Raw genomic sequence first — 25,465 nt, forward strand, 5'->3', positions numbered from 1 at the left:
GCATGAAGCAGTTCTTTGACTTGTTAATCAATGTGGGGATCTGCTCCATCTTGCTTGAAGACAGTGGTCTGTAAACATTGCTGCAGGAATGACTTTGTTATGAAAGTTAAAGGAGTTCACAGAACACACATTTGTGACAAAGCATCTTTTAGGGCTTTCAGGAATGAGATTTTCAAAGAAAAAATGGCCAAAGAATAAAACCAACAGTAAATCCATACCATGTGATCACGTGATCAGAATGCAATGACTGTTGGTGCACAACATTGAGCTGTGATGAACTCCATATGCCACAGTTCTGATTATTCACCACTCTATCTAATAAAAAGTGTTCTTTGTCTGCCCACAGAATCTTCCAAGGCCACACATCATCAACAGTCATTCTTGCCAAAAACCAGAAAGTAAAAATCAGTGAGTTTTGCAGGTCTTCAGGTGCACAATGTGGATCTATCTAAGGATACCATTTTAAAATGAACCACAGAACTTTTCGTACAGTTGACCAAGGAATGAACAAATCACATGACACTGTTCGAGCACTTGAAGAATATTGTGAACTGGAGGCTCTGTCAACCACAATAACAGCGACTCGACTTCTTTGACAATTTCTTTAGCAATCGATTTCCAGCCTCTTCCTGGCAGCACACCCAAGTCTCCAGTTTCTTCAAATTTCGTAAACGTGTTTTGCAAACCATTCTGTGACATGGGTCTTTTTAAAGACTGATATTCTTGCAGTATGACTGAGCTATTGCTACCATTCTAATAAAAGTTTTACCAGCAAAGCTCAGTCTTTCTTCTATAAGGGCATGATTAATGATAAAGGCACACAGAATGATTTTCTGGCTTTAGGCTTTGAATGCAGTCCTTTTTTAGTAGGTCTGCCTACTTTGCATAAGGATTTCACAATAAGCATCATCTGGCAGTGATTTTTTTTTATTGCAGAAAACTCTTCCCCTCTATCATAAACTTTTTAAAATGATACAAAAATCTATAAAATAATGATCATAAAAGTTCCATTTTACTTTGTTAATATGAAATTCACTTATTTAATTATAATAAATTAGTGTGAAGTTTGTTGCTGCTTGTTTGAAGTAAGTTTATGGATTCTTGGCTCTTTTCCACAAAAGACAACGATCCCACTCACAACATTGTTATCAATAAATAATCAACAATAAACAATCGTGTGTTTAGTTTTAGATTCAAATAAAAAAAAAAACCTCCAATGAGTGAGAAAAAGCAACCAAGCCTTTTGCATTTCCTCTGTAATACTTTACATAACTTGCAATGATCAATATCTGAATTTCTGCACGGACCACCAAAATTTTCTTGTCTGGTCCATGGACCACCAGTTGGTGACCGCTGATCTGTATAACATATATACCAAGTTTCATCAAAATCAAAGGAGTCTGAATAACATCAGTTTAATTATAACCACCCTGTACATTCACGAGAAATGATACCAAGTGTTTAACTATACTCCCCACTGTTTTTAAAATCTTGACCTATTTTGATTGATTAATATTTAATTAATCTGTATCATATATTGATGGATCTAAATTCTATTCTAGGCTATATTTAAAATATTATTTAAATCATATCTTACAATTTCTGAAAGCAAAAACAAAAAATATTCTTAAACATTAAATTCTTATTTAGTAACTTAATAATCTTTGAAATAAAATTTTGTGCATGTATATAATGTTCCAAGTAGCATGACTCAATAATATTCATATATTATGTTTTTTAAAAAACACACCAATTATTTTAATTAAAAATTTTAAATAAGAAAATTTTAAATAAGAAAATTTTAGAAAAAAACTATAGATATTATGAGAGTAATCCCAAAAGTAAGACCTCCTATTTTTTAAAAAATACAAAGAAACGTTTATTTTCAAATAATGTTCATATCATTTTAAAGCTTGAACATTTATCCATTTTTCTACATAATCACCATTTCAGTCAATGCATTTTTGTAGGCGCTGTGGTAATTTTTGTATGCCCACATCATACCAGCTCACCGCGATGTCGTGTTAAACCAACTGAAATTCATCGCCAATTGACGGAAATGTATGGAGAGTCGTGCATAGATGTCAAAAACGTCCTCAAGTGGTGTAGGGAGTTTGCATCTGATCATACTGAAATTCACAACAAAGAAAGAAGTGGGAGACCATCAATTTCCAGCAAGACTGTCGTGAAGGTTGAGCAAACTATGCATGAAGATTGGTGAATCACTCTGGATGATATCTCCATTTTGGTTCTTGGGATTTTCCCAAAGCACCATTCATAGGATTTTAATGGAAAAGTTGCAATATCGGAAGGTGTATGCAATATGGGTCTCACAACATGGCGGCGAGCTGGTATGACAAGGGCATACAAAAATGCATCGACTGAAATGGCGATTATGTAGGAAAATGGATAAATATTCAAGCTTTAAAATGATATGAACATTATTCAAAATAAATGTTTCTTTGTATTTTTTCAAAAATAGGAGACCTTACTTTTGGGATTACCCTCATAGAAATTTAAAGTTATTAAAACACCTCCTAAACTTAAAAATTTAAGAAAATTATCAGTTTGTTCAATTTAAAAAGAAAAATTATTTTCTTTTTAAACTGAACAAACAATATAGAACTTAAGAAAGTGACAGGAGGTCTCTCATTAGAAAGCTCTCTAATGAGAGACAAAGCCTATCATTTATTCAAATTTAAGACAACAAAATATTCAAAAAAATAACTGTTTAAGTAGATTTTATTTGTTGTTTTCAAGTTCTGACTATACTGTGATACCATTAAGCTCACTACAATTAAAAGCATTCAAGTAATAAATCTATACATCTACAATGCATACGTTTACATTAAGTTGAATTGCAAGAAATTCTTTATAATGAGATGCCAAGAATACAACAGAAAGTAGAAATTATCTATATAGTGTGTAACAGAGTTGCAAATAACAGTAGTTATGAAGATAAAAGATGAAGGTCATGATATATGTATCCCTTATAAGAAAACAACTATTTCTAGAAATTTAAAACTATTGAATTGTTTAGAACAGAGGTTGCCAACCTTTTTTTTCTGAAAAGTGTCATGTGAGCTGTAAAAGATAAGTCTGAAGTCAGATTCAAAAGATACAGTCAAAGTTTTTTTTAATTTCTGAATACCAATGGGCATAAATAAAAGTGAAATTTGCAAGATTTTTTTTTTTGAAAGAATGTAATCAAAATTGGGGTAAATTTTGTAATATCCAATATTAAAATCTCTCTAATATTCATTAAATTACGATGATCAATATTTTATGTATTTCATTTTTGAAAAGGTTTGTTCACAAAGGTATGTAGAAGTAAAAATAGAAAATATCTGCAGTGAAAATTCAAGATTTAAAATTCTCTTCTAGTAAATATTTTTGTATAAAAATTTAACAAACTTCCTATTTAAAGAAAGAAGTTTGTTAAATATAAATAAATATAAAAATCATTTGCAACAAGGTCAATTAATTCTAGTTGAATTTTCAAAATGATTGTATGCTTTGAACAAGTTCAAATGTCAATGACAAAACATGTCAGTGAAAACAAGCTATGCAATTAGATAAATATGCTTTGAGGGCTGTAACTGGCATGCAGGCAATTGGTTGGGATCCCTGATTTAGAAAAACAAGACTGTTTTTCTGCAAAGTGTACATGCATGGTATTGCTAATAGATGAACACACAAAATTGACAAATGAAGCCACATTTTCATTGTACACCCATTATTGATTTTATATTACATAAAAGCCAAAAGTGACTTTGCAGATACTGAAAAATAACTATTTTTGTAGTAAGATATGAAACATTTGTATGGCTACTTGGACTGTAAAAAAATTAATGTGCCAACAGTTAATATCTAAAACAAAGCTGCAACATTATAACATAAAACCCAAAAGTTATAGGAATTCAAACAATTTAAAAACTAAATTTCTTTAAATAATATCAATAATGAGAAATACAAGTGCTTTAAATAACATTGTTGTTATATGTGCAAAAGAGTAATTAACAAAAAGAGGAGGGGAAATACTTTTGTTATAACAAAAAAAAAATTATATTCATAGATTTAGTATAACATCTTTTGTCTCAAATAATAAAATGTATCATTTTTTTTAAGTGTGAAATTCTTAATTGTTTTCAGATGGACAATAATAATTGCTAAACATAAAATTCTCTTATGTTGAAAACAATACATATCTGATTCTTGCATTTAAGTATTTTTTTACATTGTTTTCGTTAAATTTATAAAACATATAAAGATACAATTTAATGCTTGTCTTTGAAATGTAAATATTCAATAAATATTAAACATTTTTTATAAGAGTTAAAAATTATTTTATTAATTGATTGATATGGGACTGAGTCATCCCAATATGTTAGTGACTTAACATTTGCATAATAATACAAGACAAAAAATAATCTCTGTAAATCAAAAAATTTGTTTTCCAAAATTTATTAAACATTTTGACAGTCCTTTTTTTGTATATACAGTAGAGTGTCGTTAATCCGAATCAATTGGGAACTGGGGTTGTTCGGATTAGTGATTTGTTAAGATAACCGATTATGTACGAAAAAATATATTAACCTGTCCGATGTTCAAATTTTTCTCCATTGCGTGTCGCTTCGTGTTGAATTTTCGTCGATTTTAAGCCTAACGAAAATTTTTATAATAATAGTCGAGGCTATCGTATCGTTAAAAATTATTTCTTTATTTTGTACAAACAAAATAAATATACTGAAGAATATAAAAACATGAAAATTATACTTTAAAGTAAATCTAGTATCAAAAACGTTTGATTCAGCAGGACACAGTCTGACTGAAAATCGTTCAGATAACCGGCGATTCAGATTAACGACTCTCTACTGTACAAGTATAGCACAATTTCATGCAGCTAGTCCATGAATTATTTGTGTTTAAAAGCCCATTTGAAAGCAAGTACAAGTTATCTGCTGATTTTAACTTGCAATTGCAAACTCTAATTTATCAAAAGCATCTCCACAAAAATAAGAAAATTTTTTTGCATACTCCACAGAATACTTTCTTGCTCAAGCACACTGCACTTCAAATGATAAAATTGTCCAATATATCCATTCTTTAAAAACAAGCTACAGTAGAGTCCTGCTAGTCCAAACATGTTTTGGTCAGTGGAGAGGAAATTTTCACTAACAGGAGGTCCACTTAGGGGTGTTACCCTTTCTCTTTCATGAGCGAACCATGTGAATAAAGCTTAATCAAGCTTGTCAAACATTGAGAGCCTTGCTGTTTGTCAATTTTCAACAGATTTTTCTGAAGTAGAGGCACAAAACCGCTTGATCTTTGCATGGTTCTCCTCCCCCCAGTCGGTTTTTGTGGCCTTGCCCACTCCAAACTCTACTGCCAATTTTATTGTATTTTCACTCTTGTCCAGCCTTTTCAAAATGTCCAGCTTATCTTCCAACGTACACGTTGTGTGTTTCCATTTTGTGGCCATTCTTAGCAGCAGACTAAAAGTAAACTAAAATAATGTAGAGCGAAGAGTACATTCAACATCCACAATTAAGCATGATAACTCACACAGTAACATCAGTCAACTGATGTCCTGAACTGTGTATTAAAAGCAACATTTTTTACAGTTAAAATAATTTTAAGGTAAACAATGAAGGCAGGTTGCCATTTCGAAATTACAAAACTTGTTTTTGTTAACTGTTTGTGCCTTCTATTGAGTACAAATCATCAGATGAAATAAAGGGTGGAGTGCTGACATCACTGATGATGATAGATCTATATAAACCAGACTTGTTTTACTGCTTGTTTCTGCATTATTTTAATTATTCAGCTAATCCAAAAATCTGCTAATCTGAACAGGGTTTGGTCCCAATTAGTTTGGACTAGCAGGACTCCACTGTAATTATTTTTGTTTTAAAAGGGAAAGACATTTAGAATTTCATTCTTCAGTAAACAATAAAATAAATCAAATGTGTTAAAATAATTACATAAAGTACCATATTTGATGTCACATAAAATGCATTTTTCAAAAGTATGTCCTTTAAAATCATCTGTAACCTATATAGTGAAGGACAGGTTTGGGATCTATCTTGGAATCCCCCTTCATTTAACAAACCAGACAATTTCAGAATGACTATATATATTGTCCAAGAATTCAACCAATTACAAAAATTCATGAAAAATAAATCAGTAAAAAGAAAGTAGTTGCCATATGTTATAAAGCAACTCAAACTTTTTCCAATTGACAGTACTGGCATTCCCAGCATTCACTACAAGAAAATGACATCAGCAGAAAAGACAATATACATGCTTTGGTTATGAGAAACTGACAGTCCAGTGACTGTTGAGATGAGGCATTTCAGGCATAAATTCAGTAAGGAACCTGCAATGAAAAATCAGTGAAATGATGGCTACAGCAATTTCAAATAACAGGGATGTATCATCTCAAAATGACTCTCTCCAATTGATGGATATGCTAAGGTCCAATCACTCACCAAATCTACTGACTCTGGATTTTTTCCTAGATAGGGTAGAGTGTATGCAAAGAACACCAAGGATAGGATGTAAGCAAAAAAGGTATCTGATGTGGAGGAACTGAAGGCATGGATTATGCAACCATGTCAACCATAATGTTCAAATGATTCAAAATACATGGAGATTTTACATATAGGTTGGACATTGTTCATACCATCCAATAGTGCCAATGTTCAGATGTGTTGAACCTAACATGAAAGTAACTTTTACTGTAGCTCACAGAGCAACTCAAATCAGTTTCTTTTATCTCTACTGGTCTATTTTTATGAATTTTCATAATGGGGAATAATTCTAGACACCTGTATATGGTATATTGCATGAATAGTTCATTCAATTTAACGAAGAGAACAATTAAAATGATAATAAATATATAAAAAATATTCAGTAAATGACTGATAATTCTTAAGTACTGGCATTATTAGTGGTCAGGCTAACCATTTATTTAGTTGTTATTGTACACACTAATTTACATCAATACTAGAGATATTTCCTGCATCAACAAACAGTATAACAATACCTTGAAAAGCAAAACATCCACCAAAGCATAAAATGCTTCAATTACTATCAATACTTCTGTTGTTTGTGATAACAAACACCAGAACTGAATTAATGAGATAAGGCAATACAGCATATGTGTGATCTGCCAAAGAGAATACTTTCTATGACAAATTGACCATGTAGGTGTTATCTCTTGGAGAAAACTCCAAAAACTCCACACAGCCCAAATGTCAGGTACAAACCTGCAACCAAATACCAGTGTTCAATGATTTTATCCATTTGACTATTGGTGGGCATAAATAACAGAACAATTATACTATAATAACAACAAGTAATAGAATTATACATAATTTAAATAAAGTAATACATAAATTATCCTATCCACAAAGTACATGAATTATGCTGACAGTCATTTGTTTTTGTAGTACTGATCAAATCTAATACTGACAAACCAAAATATGCACAGAACAGATAACTACAATGACAGCAATCAACTTTACTAGTCTGCAGAGAAATCTCTTCAGGATAGCATAGCGGCAGTTTAAATCATTGTACAATTCATTAAAATATAAAGAAAATCTAATCTGAAGTGCACAGGTAATCTGAAATATAAGATTTAGTGAGTAGTAATTTCCCCAGCAAAATCTAAAACAAGCTCTAGAAAATTTCCCTTTAACATATTCCACATGGCATCTTGACAAGAATTTATTACAACTCTTAATTAAAGCATAAAACGATAAATTATATTAATAAAACTTACCTCTAATTCATTCAATCTTTGAACTCTTGGTGTAAATCTAAAGTTGTCGACATCCACTACAAATGGTGGCTGCCAATCCTAAAAAAAATTTTCAAACATTAAAAGAATATAATTAAAACATTTCCATTATTTAAAATTACTAGCAGTCTTGTAAATATTTATTTTCTGAGAAATGACATTGAAGATATAGTTTGATTAATATGTCTCTGCTGCTCACAAACATTTTATTTGTTTTTAGGTGATTTTTCAACTTGGAAGACATTGAAAAATCTCTGGCTCTTTCTGACATTTTCAAATTTTTTCATTTTGGTATTAGCAGTCACATTAGTAATTGGTGAAATTCTAGGGAATCCTCACTTTTATAGATTCCAGTATAAGATATGTATATACAGTTTTACTGTTCCAAAATCCAAAAAATGTCTGGTCCCAAGTATTTCAGATAAGAGATTATTGATCTATATTTGTATTAAATTATTACTATAATTTCTGGACAACATATTTATTTAACACAGTTATTAAATTTCTTCGAATGATTAAATACCATACTAAAATTACAATGCAAGTTTTAAAATTATTTCATCTTTTTTAAATGGAAAAAATTTTGAAAATGTTGCAAAACAGAATAAATCATTCAGAATTGTAATTACAACAGTAATATTTAAAATTAAGAAACTAAACCGACTTCCTAATTACAAACAATTTCTGCTTTGCTAACTAGTTAATATACTTTATTTCATATCTGAAAGGGTCTCTTATATGTTATTCATATATGGTAATATTGAGTGATTATATTAACATTTTCATTTAATTTTAGTATTATTTGCTAAATCATCATATCTATATTTATAACACACTGGTGTCCAAAATTAAAATAATAAACACATTTAGCATAATAAATTGAAACTGCTACAAGTAAAAGTTTTGAAAAAATAAATATAAAATTTGACAAGACAAACTAAACTATCATATCAATTGGAAGTGACAATTGAAGAAACACACAAAGCATGAAGCAAAGGGAAAATGAATGTTCCATGAATCTGTGTAATTTGACTATTTTTGAGAGTAATGTGATCAGGTTAATCAAATTTTGATAAAATGACATTGTATCATTGTTTAGATCAGAGGTCACCAAACTACGGACCGCAAGATTAGTTCATCTGGCCTGCTGCCACATTGTGCCATGAATGAGCTAAAATATAATTATTTATATGGAAATATCGTAGATTTTAGACAAACTTACTATGTAGAAAAAGTTAAAATAAGTGTAAGTAAAAATGCCAGAGTTGGTCCAATCTGATTTTTGCATTTGACAGTAATATAAATTTTAGGAAAATCAGCAAAGTGAAAAATTCGGTGGTTTTTGTGACTTTGGATATAAGAGTGCTTTTTGTGTACTCACAATGAAGTTTCTAACAGAAGCAATTACCAGTTTGCTGCAGCAATTGTGTTGGTGTATTGATAAATAAATATGTTTGTTTTCTTTATTTTTGTGTATTCAGTATACTATATTGAACAACATGGTTATGTGGCCTGCACTTGTCATTCTCTCAGTTATCTGGCCTGCTGTGAAAAAAATTTGGTGACCTCTGGTTTAGATGATGCAATGTCATGCAATGGAGGACAAATCAATAGACTTGAGTTAGACAAGTCCCAAGCAAAAAGGTGACCACATGGCTACAACTGTCCAGAAAAGTGGTATACTTGCTATGGAAACAATTCCAAGAAGCAAGAACTATCACCAGAAGAACAGGACAAGACTGACCAAAATCAACAATCCCTCATAAAGGTCATCAATTGGCTTTAACTGCCCTATGCCATAGATATGACATCCAGGCAGCTCTCTTGTGAAGTTCACTGCTGCCACTGGAACATTGGTTTTAAGGTAAACTGTGTATAGACAGCTAGCAGAGGAGCTTTATGCTAGACAACCAGTGATGTAAGAGGAATTGAGGGGAACACATTAGAACCTATCTTTCCTGATGCTATGAGCATCATCTCTAGACAGAGAACTAGTGGGTCCTTGTTATGTTCTCTGATATAGTCTTTAATCTGATTTTTAGCACATTAACATCTGTAAAGCAGTGTTACTGGGCATTGGGCACACTATCAACCCACAAACATCAGGGAAAACAACTGCTATGGTGATGTCCTAGTATGGGAGGCATCATATTGGATGGCACACCCCCTGCACATCTTCAAGGGAGGAATGTTGAATTCTCAGCACTATGAGATTGGATCCATAAGCCACATGCAAGACTTTTTCAGGTAACATCAAATCCAGTTCAGTTTTATAGACAACACTAGGCCACAGAGATCAGCTAGTTAGTGATTTCCTTGAAGAGAAAGATATTCACAGGATGAAGTACTCTCTGGACCTAAACTTGATTGATCATTTCTGCAATGCTCTGAAGAGGGCTAGGGCATTATGTCAGCCCCTCTCAAGATCCAAGAGCTGAAATCCATTCTTGTGGAGGAGGGGAGTTTTATTGCACCAAAGCTTTCTCTAGAATCTCACAAACGGCATGACTGTCCATTGTGGGTGTTGTATGGCTATCACAGATGATCATACTCCTTATTAGTGTCTTTTTTCTGAGGGTCTGCTACCTCATGTTTTGAATAGTTTTAGCAAAATCTCAAAAAGTTCATTTTTTTTCATTTTATAGGACTAATTAATTCCTCATGACATGAGGTATCCATGTACAAAATTTTGTCAAAATTTACCAAATACTTTTACAGATATCCTACAATTTGCGTTTGTTACAATAATTTTGGACACCAGTATAAGTATATTCTGTTCAGTTGAATTTAAATGCATTTGGAATTATAAAGCGATTTCTTCTTCAACTACATATAAGAAAAATAATGTTTGTTCAAAGCAAGCAAATAGTGATACTATATTAATATCCTCCAAATATGAACCTATATATTTGCTAAAAACTATAAAAATCTTTATTCAATTTTCAACTGAAAATTTTTGGAGTGAAAAGAAGATAAAGAATAAAATCTATTCAAATATCTGAATAATTAAATAAAAACATTAATATGTACAAAAAGTAGATAACAAAGCACATCCTTTGTACATTGAAAGTGTAATAACAAAGTAAAGCAGTTAAGTAGCATGAGAAAGAGGATCTATCAGAATTTTTTCAAAGTATATGAAAGAAAATAGAAAAAAATGTGTAAGACTATAAAATAAGTTGATAGAAAAAAGTTTGATAATGATATGAAAGAATCTAGAAAAACAATAACAGCTTGTGATGATGTATGTTAGGATATTTTTAAAAAATATAAAAATGTTTACACACACACACACAGTAGTGTCGGATAAGATTAGAAATGTAAAATACAAAGTAGGTTCAAGTCAAACTAGGACTTTTGTTAGTATGGAAAAAAGTAACAAATGTTGAGTGAAAACTGCATTTATTTTTCAATATACTCTCCTGCTACATTTATATGCTTATCACAGTATTTAACTAATGCTTGGAAAACTTCAGCATAAAAAGATTTGTCAGTTTGCCTAAACCATCCTAAGATAGCCTGTTTCATTTTGTCATCAGTGCTGAAATGCTGACCTCCCAGAAACTCTCTTAGAAGTCCAAACAAGCAAAAATTACTCAGTAAATCCATGCTGTAAGGGAGATCTGGCAATATTTTCCACCCAAGTTACTATAATGTGCATGCAATATGGTGAACACTAAGAGCTCGTATTGTTCTGGAGAAACAGGACACTTAGTGAGCAAACCAGGGACCTATTCTGAGCTCTTCTGATAACTCATAGAAAGTGATAAATGAGACATTCAATAAGTCTCCTTAGTGAAAAGCAGTTAACAAACCTTAGGCAAATTGCTATTCTCAGTTCCATGTTATGTAGGTTTCACTACAAGTAATTGGTTGAAATGCATCTGGGTTCCATGCTATCGATAGCAATTATGCTTTAATCAATTACAATTTAGTTAATAACTCTCCAATACTGGGATAGATTTGTTTGAGAAATAATTTTAAATTGTAACATATATGAAAAATAATTTATAACTGTGGATATACTTTGTTCCAGAAACAATTTTAAATTGAGCTTGTAAATCATTCATACAAATGCATTCGATTTTAATGTAGCTGTTTTATTCTGTTATATATATTGTGTATGTGTACAATTTAATTAACATTGTCTTTTTGTCGTGTGACTGCAACTCACCGTTTTCCAAGCGAAGCATGTGTTTTTAGTATTGTTATGTACCAGCATTAGCCAAATTTTTTTGTGTTAAAATTTTCTCAAAGAAGAGACAACGCAGCCAACAAACTACAAGTTGTCAGTTCAAAATATTAGTTACTGTCCCCAAAAAGAAAGATTTCTCTTTTAAGTAATTTCATAACAGGTTGTGTGTCAATTATCTAGGATAAGATTTTCACAAAAACAACTGTTGTGGGCTTGAAACCACAATGGTTGGAATAGTCATTCAAGGACATCTGGCCATGTTTAAAATGTTTACACCATTCAAATGTTTTACTGTGGCTGAGTACCTCATCATCATACTGTGCTTGAAGTCCTCATAAATATCCATGGATTTTATGCTTTCTTTTCACAAGAAACTTCGTCACAACTTGCTGTTCCATGCAAGTAGTAACATTGTTGTCTATCATTTTGAATATCCATCATGTGACTGGCTCACAATAAATGAGCAGCCTACTGTTAATAAGGTATATTTTCCACTTGCAGTAGTAAATAGTACTGCCATGTTAGAATCATTTCTTGTATTTGTAAAACTAAAAGTTCCAGTATGACTCAAATGCCTCTCATAGTTGAGATCAATTAGAAGTTCTGGAGTATCAGATAGAACTGGAGGATTAAAAAAAAAATTATGTAGGCTCACCATAAAAAAAATTTAGAAACAAGAATGTTGAAATTTAGAAGATAGGATATTAAAAAAAATTCAAAATGCAACAATAAACCTTGCATAAGAAAAATATAATAAAAACACATGAATAAGACAGAATGATGATGCAACAAGTTTAAGAAAGAAGAAATAATCATTTATATATATATATAATCAATAATCTGGGAGAAAATAAATAAGAATCCTTCCACACCAATAAGATGTGTGGAAAGGTATACAGGGCAGTTTTAATGTTACATTATTATGTTGGGTTAAGCTAGATATACTCGGTTAACACCGGTGGCTAAGTACTATGCCGGACCAAAGTCAAGGCATAGTAACCAAAACAGAAATTAAAGAAGTGTATCAGTGTGTGTGTCTGTATTCAGGAATTTTCTCACAATATGACATGTATTCAATATAGTGGCCTTCTGTAGAGTGATATATGTGTTTCTATTCAATTCTAATGTGCCCAGGCTTTTGTGTAGTGTGTGTGGTATGACACCTGTAGAGGAGAGAACAACAGGTACAATAAGCACCCTATCCATCCTCCACAGATGCCTTATTTCCTGGGCGAGTTCTGTGTACTTGCTAATTTTTTCAGTGCATGCGTTTTGTATATTGTGAGTGTTTGGAATGGATATGTCTATAATGTATGTGATTTTATTGTGTTTGTCAATGAGTGTGATATCTGGTCTGTTGTGGTAAATTGTTTTATCTGTGATTATGGCTCTGTCGTAGTACATTTTGTGCGTGTTGTTTTCCAATACTGTCTGTGGAATGTATTTGTAATATGGTTCGTGGATGTCTACTAATTTGTGTTTCCTTGCAAGCTCTTGGTGTATTATATTTGCTACTTGATTATGTCTGTGTAAATAATCTGTTTGTGCCAAGAGCTTGCAACCAGAGGTGATGTGTTGTATAGTTTCTGGCATGATGTGACATTTTCTGCATGTGTCATTTGTGAGTGTTGCATCTTTGAGTATGTGTTTTCTGTAGTTTTTAGTATTTATGACCTGATCCTGTATGGCAATCATGAATCCTTCCGTCTCCCCAAAGAGGCATCCCCGAGCTAACCAGCTGTTTGACGCAGTTTTGTCAACAAAATCCTGGGCCAGATCGTAAGGATGCCTGCCATGGAGTGCCTTTCGAGCCCACGATTGCTTAATGGTGTCTATGCTTTTTATATGTTGTGTTGTGTCCTTATGATGTGAGTGTAAGTTTAATGGTGTGTTATTCGAGTCTGCTAGAGTTACTGCTTTATGTAATTGTGATGTTTCTTGTTTTTTGTAGAAAAACTCTCGCAGTGACTGTATTTGTTTGTAGTGAAGGTTAACTATGTCAATCAGGCCACGTCCGCCATCTTTACGTGGAAGGGTTAATCTTTCTGTGGCGGATTTAGGATGATGTTGTTTATGCTTAGTAAGTGTTGTTCTTGTTTTCCTTTGGAGTTGCTCAAGATCTGTGTGAGTCCAATGTATAACTCCAAAAGAATATGTGAGTACTGGGATGACATATGTGTTTATTGCTTTAACTGTGTGTTTTGCATTTAATTGTGTTCTGAGAATAGCATTTAACCTACTTTGGTATTCTTTAATTAATCTTTGCTTTATTTGTGTATGTTCTGTTAGTTTGGCCTGTTGGAATCCTAAATACTTGTAGAACTCGCCCTCTTCCATGGATTCAATAATGTCTCCATTTCCAAGTGCAAAATCTTCTTTCTTCAGGATTCCTTTTTCTATGTGAACTGTTTTGCATTTATCTAGGCCAAATTCCATTTGTATGTCCTTGGTGTATGAATGTGTGATTTGTAGGAGTTGATGAAGTTGTTTTTGTGTGGATGCATAAAGTTTTATGTCATCCATGTACATGAGATGTGACAGTGTAAACTGTGTTGTTTTTTTGTGTCTAATATTGTAACCATATTGCGTGTTGTTTAACATGTTGGATAATGGGTTCAGGGCTAAGCAGAACCAGAGAGGACTCAAGGAATCTCCTTGAAAAATTCCTCGCCTAATAAAAATTTGGTTTGTTTGTATGGAAGTGTTACTAACCCTGAGATGTAGTGTTGTTCTCCAGTGCTGCATAGTGTTTTGAAAGAATGCAATGAGTGATGGATGTATTTTGTACATGTGTAGGATATGTAGCAGCCAACTGTGTGGAACACTATCGAATGCTTTTCTGTAGTCTATATATGCCATGTGTATGTTTCTGTGTTGTCTGTGTGCTTGCCGTAGAATGACTGAATCTATGAGTAACTGTTCTTTGCATCCCCTGTGGTTTCTACGACAACCTTTTTGTTGTTCTGTTAGAATGTCGTGTTCTTCAACATGTTTGTATATTTTGTTTGCAATACAGGATGTCAATAATTTGTAGAGTGTTGGAAGACATGTAATTGGTCTGTATTGTGTGGGGTCTGTGGTATTGTTGTTTTTAGGTTTCATGTAGGTGATGCCCTGAGTAAGAAAATTTGGCATGTCTTGTGGATTGATGATGATGTGTGTTAGATGTTTAGCTAGTTCCTGGTGCAGTGATGTGAACTTTTTGTACCAGAAATTGTGAATGTTGTCTACACCAGGTGTCTTCCAGTTGTGTGTTCTGTTAACAGTGTATTGGAAATCATGTATGTTTATTTCAACACAGGGCATAGTTGGTATGTTGTGTAAGTTTTTGTTCTCCTCCTCGATCCATCCTGCTTCAGCATTGTGCGTGACAGCACTGGACCAAAGAGAAGACCAATATGTTGTGAGTTCTTCTTCTGTTGGTGTGCCACTGTGCTGTGTATCAGTGTTTGCTTTGTTATTAATTTGTCTGTAAAAGAGTTTTTCATTGTTTGTAAATAATTTATTTTGTTGTTTTCGTAGTGTACATGTTTTGTATCGTTTGAGTCTACGTGCTTTGGCAGCAAGTTTTTGTTTTAGTGTATCAATGTATTCTGTAATGCGTGTGTTGTGATGTTCATGTTTTGTGTGTGTTTTTATTTTCTTGAAAATGTTTTTGAGCTGTTTCCTTAATTTGGGTGTTATGTTGTTTTTAGTGTATTGTGTTAGCCTGCCTAATTGCTGTCTAATGTCATTTATTTGTGTTTCTATTCTTCTCTGCCAGGCAGGCTTGTGATAGTATTGTGTTTTCTGTGTATTTGTCTGTGATTGTACTTTCAGTCCATGGTGTGTCACTACTGTGACTGCCCCAGCATAAACTAATGTATGAATGTCTGCGAGTGTAGAAATTGAATGAATGTAGTGTGGTAGTAAGTGAGTGTTTACATAATTTAGTGTTTTTCCTACTTTCTTTGACGTGTTGATTTTTGGTATTCGTGGTCGTTGTGTGGGATCTGTACCTGTATATTTAGTGAGTGTTTCCTGAAATATAAGTGAGAGCGTATTAACTAAATCCAAGTCTATGTTATCAGTGATGGATGAGGAAGTGTCTGTAGTATCATTAGTGGTAATTGTTGTATGTGTGTTATTATCAATGCTTGTTGCTGGATTATCCTGACAGGTTACATGATCTTCATTAATGTTAGATGTTTCTGTCTGTTGATGTATTTGATCAGCAACCTGTTGTTTGATAAGTTCAAGTGTTGTTTGTGGAATAAGGTTGTTGTGTATAATTGTTCTTTTTTGATCAACAACCCTTTGTTCGGTGACAGTGAGATGAGGATACTGTTGCGTGAATCTATGGTGTAGTTGTTGTCTGTATGCTGTCATGTTTGTTTCGAGTTTTGTGATGGTGTAATAATTACGGATGATAAACTCGTTCATTTCTACTGTCCATTTCATCCGTTGGCGTGGTTTTCCGGCCTTTGTGGTCTGTGGATGCATTGCCACAGAAACACCAAGGCTGGGTTGGTTCCTCACATCTGTTGAGGGCATTGCAGTAGCCATGCTTGGGCCGGTGCTGCTTTCGCCACCGGTAACCAAGGGAGACTGTGACCTATTTTTCGAACGTGAGCCTCTGCCTAACCCACGAACGCGGACCTTGTTAACCCGGGCGACGTCCGAGCCGGTATCACACTTTGATCTAGTTATTACCATGATGAATATCTCCACAGAATGTGGGCGTGGTCACTCTTAGCTTCATTTCTCCCCATAGACCTTACTGGCATGGGTGTCCCTACCAGGAGCTTATGCTCCAGCCTGCATTGCCCTATGGATCAGTAAAATTACTGGGCTCTCCCACCACGACCAGGTGGTGACCCTGGGAGAGACATTATTATTATTATTATTATTATTATTATAAATAGTTTCAAGATTTATTGTAAAATTGCATGAAATAGTTTTAAAGTGAAAAAAATTGTGTACAGTTTTAAAAAAAAAATATACTAAAATATAAACATAGCATGCATCTATTATAATAAAATATTATATAAAATTATGTTTATGTTCTCCAGAATTTAGAATTCTGGAGAACATAAACATAATTTTGTAGTTTATATTGCTAAAATTGAAAGGAGATTTTGAAAATACTTTCAAAATTCCTGATCTTCTTGAAGTTTTGAAGTCTTAAGTGGAGAAAATATTCTTTGTAGTAATTTAATTTGTTTTGAATAACAAGCTAAGTTTCATTTTATTAAAAAATTCATTTAAAAAGCACATTTCAAAATGCTGTTCTCAGAATAAAAATTGCATTTCTAAAAAGTTTTCATTCCAAGAAAGCAATTTGAATTGAATATTTGAATAGATTCCTTAATAAGTAAATTAATAACACATTTTTGAGTCTCACATTTTCCATTCAGTTATAAATATAGAAATAACAAAAGAAAAAGTTGACAGCCTATCAGTTAAATAAAAAAAATGATTTTTTTAGCTGATTTTTAAAGTGGCGTAGCACTTTTTTCTTTACTTACATTTAAAAGCATTTGGTTTTCACAAATTAAAAAAGATAAGAATTATTGAGTAAATATTTTTAACCACATGGTTTAATTCAATTGTTCAAATACTATTTCAATTCTCATATTTAATAATTTTGTGTACATCATTATCATTAATGCATAAATTTAAATCAGAAGAAAAAAAATTAGCCTATAATTATTTATATGAATGAAGTAAACAGCTTCCTACATCATGAATACAAAGTAATTGATCAAAAACAGTTAAATCAATAGGATAAGAATCAGAAGAAAGCTAGTGAAATCTGCTTGTTAAAGTAAAATTGCAGAAAAGAGGATGAGAAGAAAAAGCTACAGTAAATGATACTAAAAATACGAGAATAAATCAGTTGATAAACATAAATATATAGAATCAAATTTTTCTTCATTGTTACATCTGAATATACTGATAACACAATCTATATTTTGAATCTAAAAATATGTAGATGTACAGATATTCAAAATCCTGTTAACCTCATTGCTTTATATATGTATAGGCCTACATAAACAATAAGAGCTTTAACAAAATTTTATATATCTATAATAATGAACCATAGGAAGATTATATATAATAATCTTACATTATTAATTAAAAAAACAGCTGACATGTAAAAACAAACACTTTGTTAGTTATATTTTAAATTTATATATTTTTATATTCTTAATTCAATTTAATAAAATAAAACTCTGCTTATCAATGTTAATTAATTTTAAATATAGTGTCATATATACAGCTATTTTTTTTCTATATACAGATGAGAAACTGCAAATTATTTCTTTCCTGGAGTAATAAGAATTGAATATATAAAATAGGTTTAAATCAAATTTATGTAGAGAGTTCATACATAGAGCTCATAATACATTGTTTTTGATTTAACAAAGATAGTTGGTATATTCAAATTTAGCTGCTATCGAATAAGCAGCATATTTGTTTTTGTCATATCCTATCAGACTTTAATAGGATTTGTAACTGCCAAACAAACACACTATATACTATTAAACTAAGCCCGAGACTCCACTTGCAGTTAAAATCCTTCAATTTAGATAAGTATATAATAAATAAGCTAAACATAGTATTTTAGTACAATGCAGTATAGTATCTTAATTAATAATTTGATAATAAAAGTTAACATATTACAGATATTTTTACTACATTTGTAATACAAGTACAAAAAAAAGTCATAGAATATAAACATTGTCTTTATATCAATACATCATGTATACAACTGTAAGGTCAATAGTACTATCACTGAAAAAGCTTCACTAGCAGAGCTGGACCTCCACCACAACCCAAGCACAAATAGACCATGTTATTGTACATAGAAGACCATAGAATTATTTTGACTAATTTCATTCATGAAAGTTTAGACCATACAAAAATAAATTTTGAGTCTTTTTGCCTATTAATATCCTTTTATTCCAAACCAGGAACCACAAAAAATCAGCTGGCGACGTGAAACAACACTTCCACAAACAACTTATGAACACAATCAAAGAACATCACAAAATTAAAAATGATCTCAACATCAACCTTTTCCTGTCAAAATAATCCTATGGGCTTCTATGTACAATTATGTAAATTAATTCTAGGCTGCCCAAAATCCACCAGAGGACTCTCAACTTTGCAATTATATAACATGAATGCTGTCGTGGAGAATTTTAACAAATTTTTAGTGTGTAGAGGTTAGCCTACAGGAAAAGGTCGACATTGAAATCATTTTTAATTTTGTGATGTTCTTTGATTGTGTTCATAGGTTGTTTGTGGAAGTGTTGCTTCACGTCACCGGCTGATTTTTGTGGTTCCTGGTTTGGAATAAAAGGATATTAATAGGCAAAAAGACTCAAAATTTATTTTTGTATGGTCTAAACTTTCATTAATGAAAATAGGTCATGTGATTAAAAGTAATTATGGTGAAGTTTTTACACAACTGGAGTCTCAGCCTAACAGTATGTTGTTCAACAATTTTTAGCTTATCTCAGCAGAACTGCAACAGCTAACAAAGTGAGCAAGAGTTGAACTATGAATTGGTATTAAATCTGAATGGTCCAACCAACAGCATACAGGCTATATCCAGCCCCTTCTTGGCAGACAATTGGTCCTTGTCATTTGATAACTGTAGCATTTTCATTAGCATTCTTCCATATATGATCTGCCACGGTCCATTTTCGTGTTATCAACAGAAGACATCAAAAATGGATAAATTCTTGAAATCAATGCTTTTTAAAAAGTGTTTTAACCAAATATTATAAAACTTTTGTTTAATGAAATTTTTTAATTTTTACACTTGATTCAAAAATATTTTAGTGCATTTAAATTTTAGCAAGCAACTTTCAGTGACTAATCATTTTTCATTTGGATAGGCATATTACTGACAGAATACAATTATGTTATGAATGAAATTTAACTCTCTTCATTCTTATCAAAAACTAGAAATATTGATTCATTAAAATGTTGTCTAGCTATACTCTTTGTTATTTAATTAAAAATTCAAAATGTCTTACTTTCCATTTAAACAAAAAAAATACTACTTTAGCCCATCACTTAAACTCAAAAGTTCACTTTGACCCCTGAACTGAAAAAAGTTGAACCATTCCGGTCTAAATAAAAAGTTAGTTCTAATTACTATTACATACAACAATTACTATTCTAACAGTTTCTGAAAGCAAACAATAATTCTAAAATAGATCATACTTTAATGAAATTTATTATAAATATATCCATTTTCTTTTTCTCTTAAATTATTCTACATTTATTCTAAGTAATAATTAAGGTTTACTTCCATCAATAATTTTAAAATTCTTCTAAACTCCAAGCAAACCACTTAAGATTTCAAAATGTTTTTTTGCAGTTAAACTATAGTAGTGGTAAGAAATAAAAAACAGCAACAACAACACTATTAGTCAGAAAATAGTTTTCTAATTCAAAGTTATTGCTGATAAAATTTTTAATTATAACCTTATATATTTTTAAAGGCAACTAAAGTTTTAGATTACTCACAATATACAGGAAAGTATGTTAATCACAGACCACATAAATTAAAGATCTAACTATAAGTAAATTATATGTATAAATAAATACAAGGAAATGAAAACTTAAGGAAATGAAAACTTAAAATTAATATTTAAAATATAATAATAAATAAATAAAAATATAGAGAATTGATTTTTTAGAATGTTATTTCATCTCTTAAAATTGAATTATGCTGTCTGAAAATACTTAAGAACATATTTACAATGCCAAACAATTGCCAGATTCAATTGGGCTACTTTACAGCTATTATTTTTAATAGCAGTAAAGTAGCCATAGTAGGTGATTATAGGATGTCGGCACTAAAGGCATACATATATGTCTGGAAAGAAAGATCAGACAGAGGTCCAGGTACCATAACTGCAATGCATCCGCAAGGTAAATGGGAGTTAAAAGTTCAAGTTCCAATCCGGCTAATTCTTTTCTTTCAGCATATTCTAAATTATTTATTAAATTTAATGAGAAGGCACCTAATGCCTACCTCTAGTACCAAATTATTTAGAATTTAATTTAAAATAATAACAGTAAAGTAACCCAATTTAATCTGGCAATCTTTTGGCATACTACTACAATATCAGGCTTCAGGATGTTTACATATTTACTAAATTTCAATTACATAAAAAATTAAAAAGTATTTTAGTTTATTGTGAAATTTTTTATTGTAAATAATTTCTACAATTTCTGTTTAATCCAATAATCCTATTTTAATCACTCATCATTCTTTCACTTATTTATTAACAGATATTTACAGTAACTAAACAATGATTTCATGACATTTTATTTATTACCAATTTAATTATAATATTCAAATTTATTGGATAAAATATAGTAAATGAATGATGCTAAAAAATGATATTTTCAAAACAAGATGAGTTAATCTAAACTAAAAATATATGAAAAATAATTTACATAATATCAAAACATGAAAATTATAAATGCATTAATTTATAAAAAATCTTTACAAATGTATTTTCATTTTGCAACAGTTTTCTTATGAAAGAAATATAAGTACGTGTTTTATTACCTTTATTTCTGAAATTATTTTATTGTAAGTTCCAGCCTGTTTTAACATTGTTTTATTTATTCATTCATTCATTCTATACATAGGTATGCAATATGTCAATGACCAAATTTTGCCACAACACACTCAAATATGAACAAGAAAATTAAAAGTAAAATAAAACAAAAATTAAAGTATAAGATTAAAAAAAATAAACAGTAAATTTAGAAAAAATTCAGTTTGAAATAAAATATTAAAGCAATTTGATATTTATATTATTAAGATTATTCATGTTATGGTGTTAAGTAATTAATATGATTTTTTTTTATTAAATTTGATTAATTATCTTATTAAGATTTTTTAAATATTGCATGGTAACACCACCACAACCAAATTTTTGCCAGTTGCATATCATCACATGTTCTTAATCATTAAATTGTTTTATTAATTTACTATTTCCAAAATGGAAGTAACTAATATGAAGTTAAATGTGTTGTGTTTTCACTGGTGGATTGATCTGAAGGCAGTGATATCACAAATCCATTTACTACAATAAACTTTTAAAGTCATTTGAAAGAAATTTATGAGCTTTCACAATTTTGTTTTAATAAAATACAAAAGAACAGGTTTCTAGGAAGTATTATATAAATAAAATGTAAAAATGAAAATAAATTTCCCAAAAAAAGTTGAGGGAAAAAAAGATAAAATTTAACAACAGTGCAAATCCAAACACAAACATTGGCCTCACTGATACAATGCTGCCACTAACAAACAAAATTTCTCTTTTACAATATTTACACGATTATTTTTAGATATTATGAACAAGCAATCAATTAAAGATAAGAAAATGCAGAAAAATCAATGTAATATCATTATATAATAATAAGACAAAATTATAATACACCATATAGCTTCTTACATTTAAATAAATTTTTGATTATATATTATAATAAATTTAAAAAAAAACATATCAAATTAATCATCTAAATAAACATGAAGATCTTATTACACCTCATTGGATATTATTAATTTTGTAATTAATAATACCAAAACAAAAAAACTTTTATTTGTTACCAAAAAATTTGGTTCATATTAATTGCTCAATTACTGTCAAATTCAAAACATCATTTGCTTATTACATTGATGATAAAGGCATCTTTGATAAACAAACAATTATGTCCTAACACAATAGCTGAATAATTTACGAAATTTTTATGATAAGGTAAGTTTTCAATACAACAAAACAGAGTAATTTAATCTATTAATACTTTAAAATTTTTAATGTTTTATAAAAATTCACAATTTTTAAATAAATTGCTTTTATTTAACAATAATAATAACACTAAAAAATAAATATTTCAGCAAATAATCTAGGACATAATTATTTTCTCTCACAATAGAACATACCTTACCAGTAAACCAAAGATGGCCTGTTCAATACTTCCCAGGAAAAACAAAGGAAAAAAAAAGCAAAATTTTTCATTGATATCAATTACAGAATCATAGATTAATATTTAGTTTTACTTTTGATTTAAAACAAAATTTTTTAATTATCATTTAATATCTTCATTACATAAAAAATAAATTCAAAAACTTATTTTTAAATCAATCAATCATAATAGCTAACTACTTCAATAGAATAAACTAAATGAAACAATCAGGCTACTAAAAACACTAATTAATCTAAAAAATTTTAAGTATTAAAGCAATATTGACCCAAATGTTTAGAAACAATATATTTGATTAAAATACAAAAATTTATGTAAATTTTTCAAAAAATATGAAAAATTCTACTATATAAAAAGATTCTAAACAGAAAAAGATTATATATAGAATCTATAAATTCTACTATAAAAATAGTTAAAAATTATTCAAATAAACTGTTTCCAAATTCTTGCATAAGTTGAAGATCAGAAGAAGATTCAAAAAATATATTATACGAAATTAAGCTTTAAAAATGATCTTTTTTAATGTACGGTGCATTTAATAACTATTTCATAGAAAATATTGGTATATATCTTAAATTCATACATTAAACTGTGAGAGTTTTTACCTTCTATCAACAAGAATATCAGAAGTAAAACAAAAAATGTATTCATTCTTAAACAAAAACCAAATCAAAATATACAAAAAATAAACTTGAAATCCACAAACTAACATTTATTCATAATTTAATTTTAAAAAAATATTCATATAGACCAAAACTTATTAAAACTGGAAATAGAAATTTTTGCATCTTTTAGAACAGACATAAAACCCTCAAAACAACAGCCGGATGGCCAAGGTGGCAGCATACCATTCTGGGGGACCCGGGTTCGAATCTGGACGGGTCAAAAAATCCCCAAGAATTTTTCCACAGTATGTCGGTCCCCGTCCCTCACCACCCAGCTGCCCCATCACTGGCTTGCTAAAAAGAAGCCCTCTTAGTGCCCATAGGGTGGAAAGAGTTAAAAAAGAAAAAACCCTCGAAACAGGAAATCCATTAATATAATAAAAATTACATTCAAATAAATACTAGGAACTAATCAAATATAATTAAAAACGATGATGAATCTAATTAACAGAATAATTAAAAAGAAAAAATTAAAACTTTCCCTTCAATTTGGAAAATTTAATTTTAAAAATAAATAAATAAATAAAATGTAATAATAATAATTTTAACTCAGCTCGACTTATAAATTTACATTGCAAAAGTAACTTTTCTACTAATGACAATGGATGACAACTTTTAAAAATGGCTTCTTTATTAAAAACATTTGACATCCATTAAAAAACATTCGAAAGCGAATAGTTACACATAATTTATACGAAATTTTACCCGTTTATCAGAATAATTAATAATAAAATCACGCGATATCGCTTATAAAAATCGGAAGTAAATCATCTCTTCTCTTTAAATGGGTCGCCATCTTGAACGATTCACAACAAACCTCACGTATCAAATGTTTTTAAATCGTACGAAGTTGTTAAGATGGAGAATTAAGCGATTTCGTCGACTGCAGTTTACGTTTAATCATTATTCTACGATAAATATTCCGGTGAAAAGCATTACTTACCGGAGGTGGTTTGATTTTACAGATACCAGTTTGTTCGGCTATCGGTCTGATTTTCGATATATAACCTAAAGGATCCTTAAATTCTTCTGGCGTAGGTCTAAAAATCGGAGCCTCTGGAGGTGGTATGAACTCACAATCCGTCGTCCCCATTTTTTCACTAAATCGTATTCTTACAAAGAGAAATTCTTTCCGTCCATCTTGGATTTGTATAAACGATGACGAAAGCAATCCCGCAGTAATCGGGGGGGGGAATAACTTCGCAGAAAATGAAAAATTTATTCGTTTAGATATAAATTATATATTTAATTATTAAATATACCGGCACGTTTAAAAAGTTTACGTAAATAATTTATTTTTTTCATACGTCGATTAATTTTGGGGTGAATTGTTTACGGTATGTCGTGAAGGTGTCGCTGTCGTTTTTATAATTAATTTACGATGTTTGTCGATTCTAATGCGTGATGCTTTAAAAATTACATATTTAAAGAATGGGAAATTATTAAAATCGTGCATTGAGATAATTTTATTGTTAAAACTTAATCTAAAATATTACAAAATATTAATATTATTATTATTATTATTCCATTGATCTTTCATCATTAGATGATCTACTTCAAAATTTATAAAATCAATATTCTCCAATTTATAATACAGTGCGATCACAAATTCGCTCCGGAGTGGGCCACGCCCATGTGGTTCGGCCGAGTGTGACGTCATAACTCGTCACTGAGGGCGTCCATTCGACAGAAAATCCGGCGCTGTGTACGTCTTATCTCTTGTGTGACGTCGCATGGTTTCTCATATATCCGGCGGACAGGCCTCTTTAAATGGTCACCAGGCGGTAGCACCTT

General features: G+C 30.7%; 1 protein-coding gene across 3 annotated transcripts in view; it reads right to left on the reverse strand.

Annotated features, from left to right (window-relative positions):
- Nucleotides 1-24,851, reverse strand: part of Kdm5 (Lysine demethylase 5) — a 111,505-nt gene extending 86,654 nt beyond the window's left edge. For all 3 annotated transcript variants that reach the window (XM_067263293.1, XM_067263292.1, XM_067263291.1), the window contains exons 1-2: nt 24,615-24,851; nt 7,790-7,867 (exon numbers count right to left, since the gene is read on the reverse strand). In XM_067263293.1, coding sequence (XP_067119394.1) covers nt 7,790-7,867; nt 24,615-24,764 — 228 coding nt within the window. In that variant the 5' untranslated portion in view covers nt 24,765-24,851. The remainder of the gene's footprint in view (nt 1-7,789; nt 7,868-24,614) is intronic.
- Between the last annotated feature and the right edge of the window lie 614 nt (nt 24,852-25,465).

Source organism: Centruroides vittatus, unplaced genomic scaffold (assembly GCF_030686945.1).
Source record: "Centruroides vittatus isolate TY-2023 unplaced genomic scaffold, ASM3068694v2 contig_1758, whole genome shotgun sequence".
Taxonomy (NCBI): domain Eukaryota; kingdom Metazoa; phylum Arthropoda; class Arachnida; order Scorpiones; family Buthidae; genus Centruroides; species Centruroides vittatus.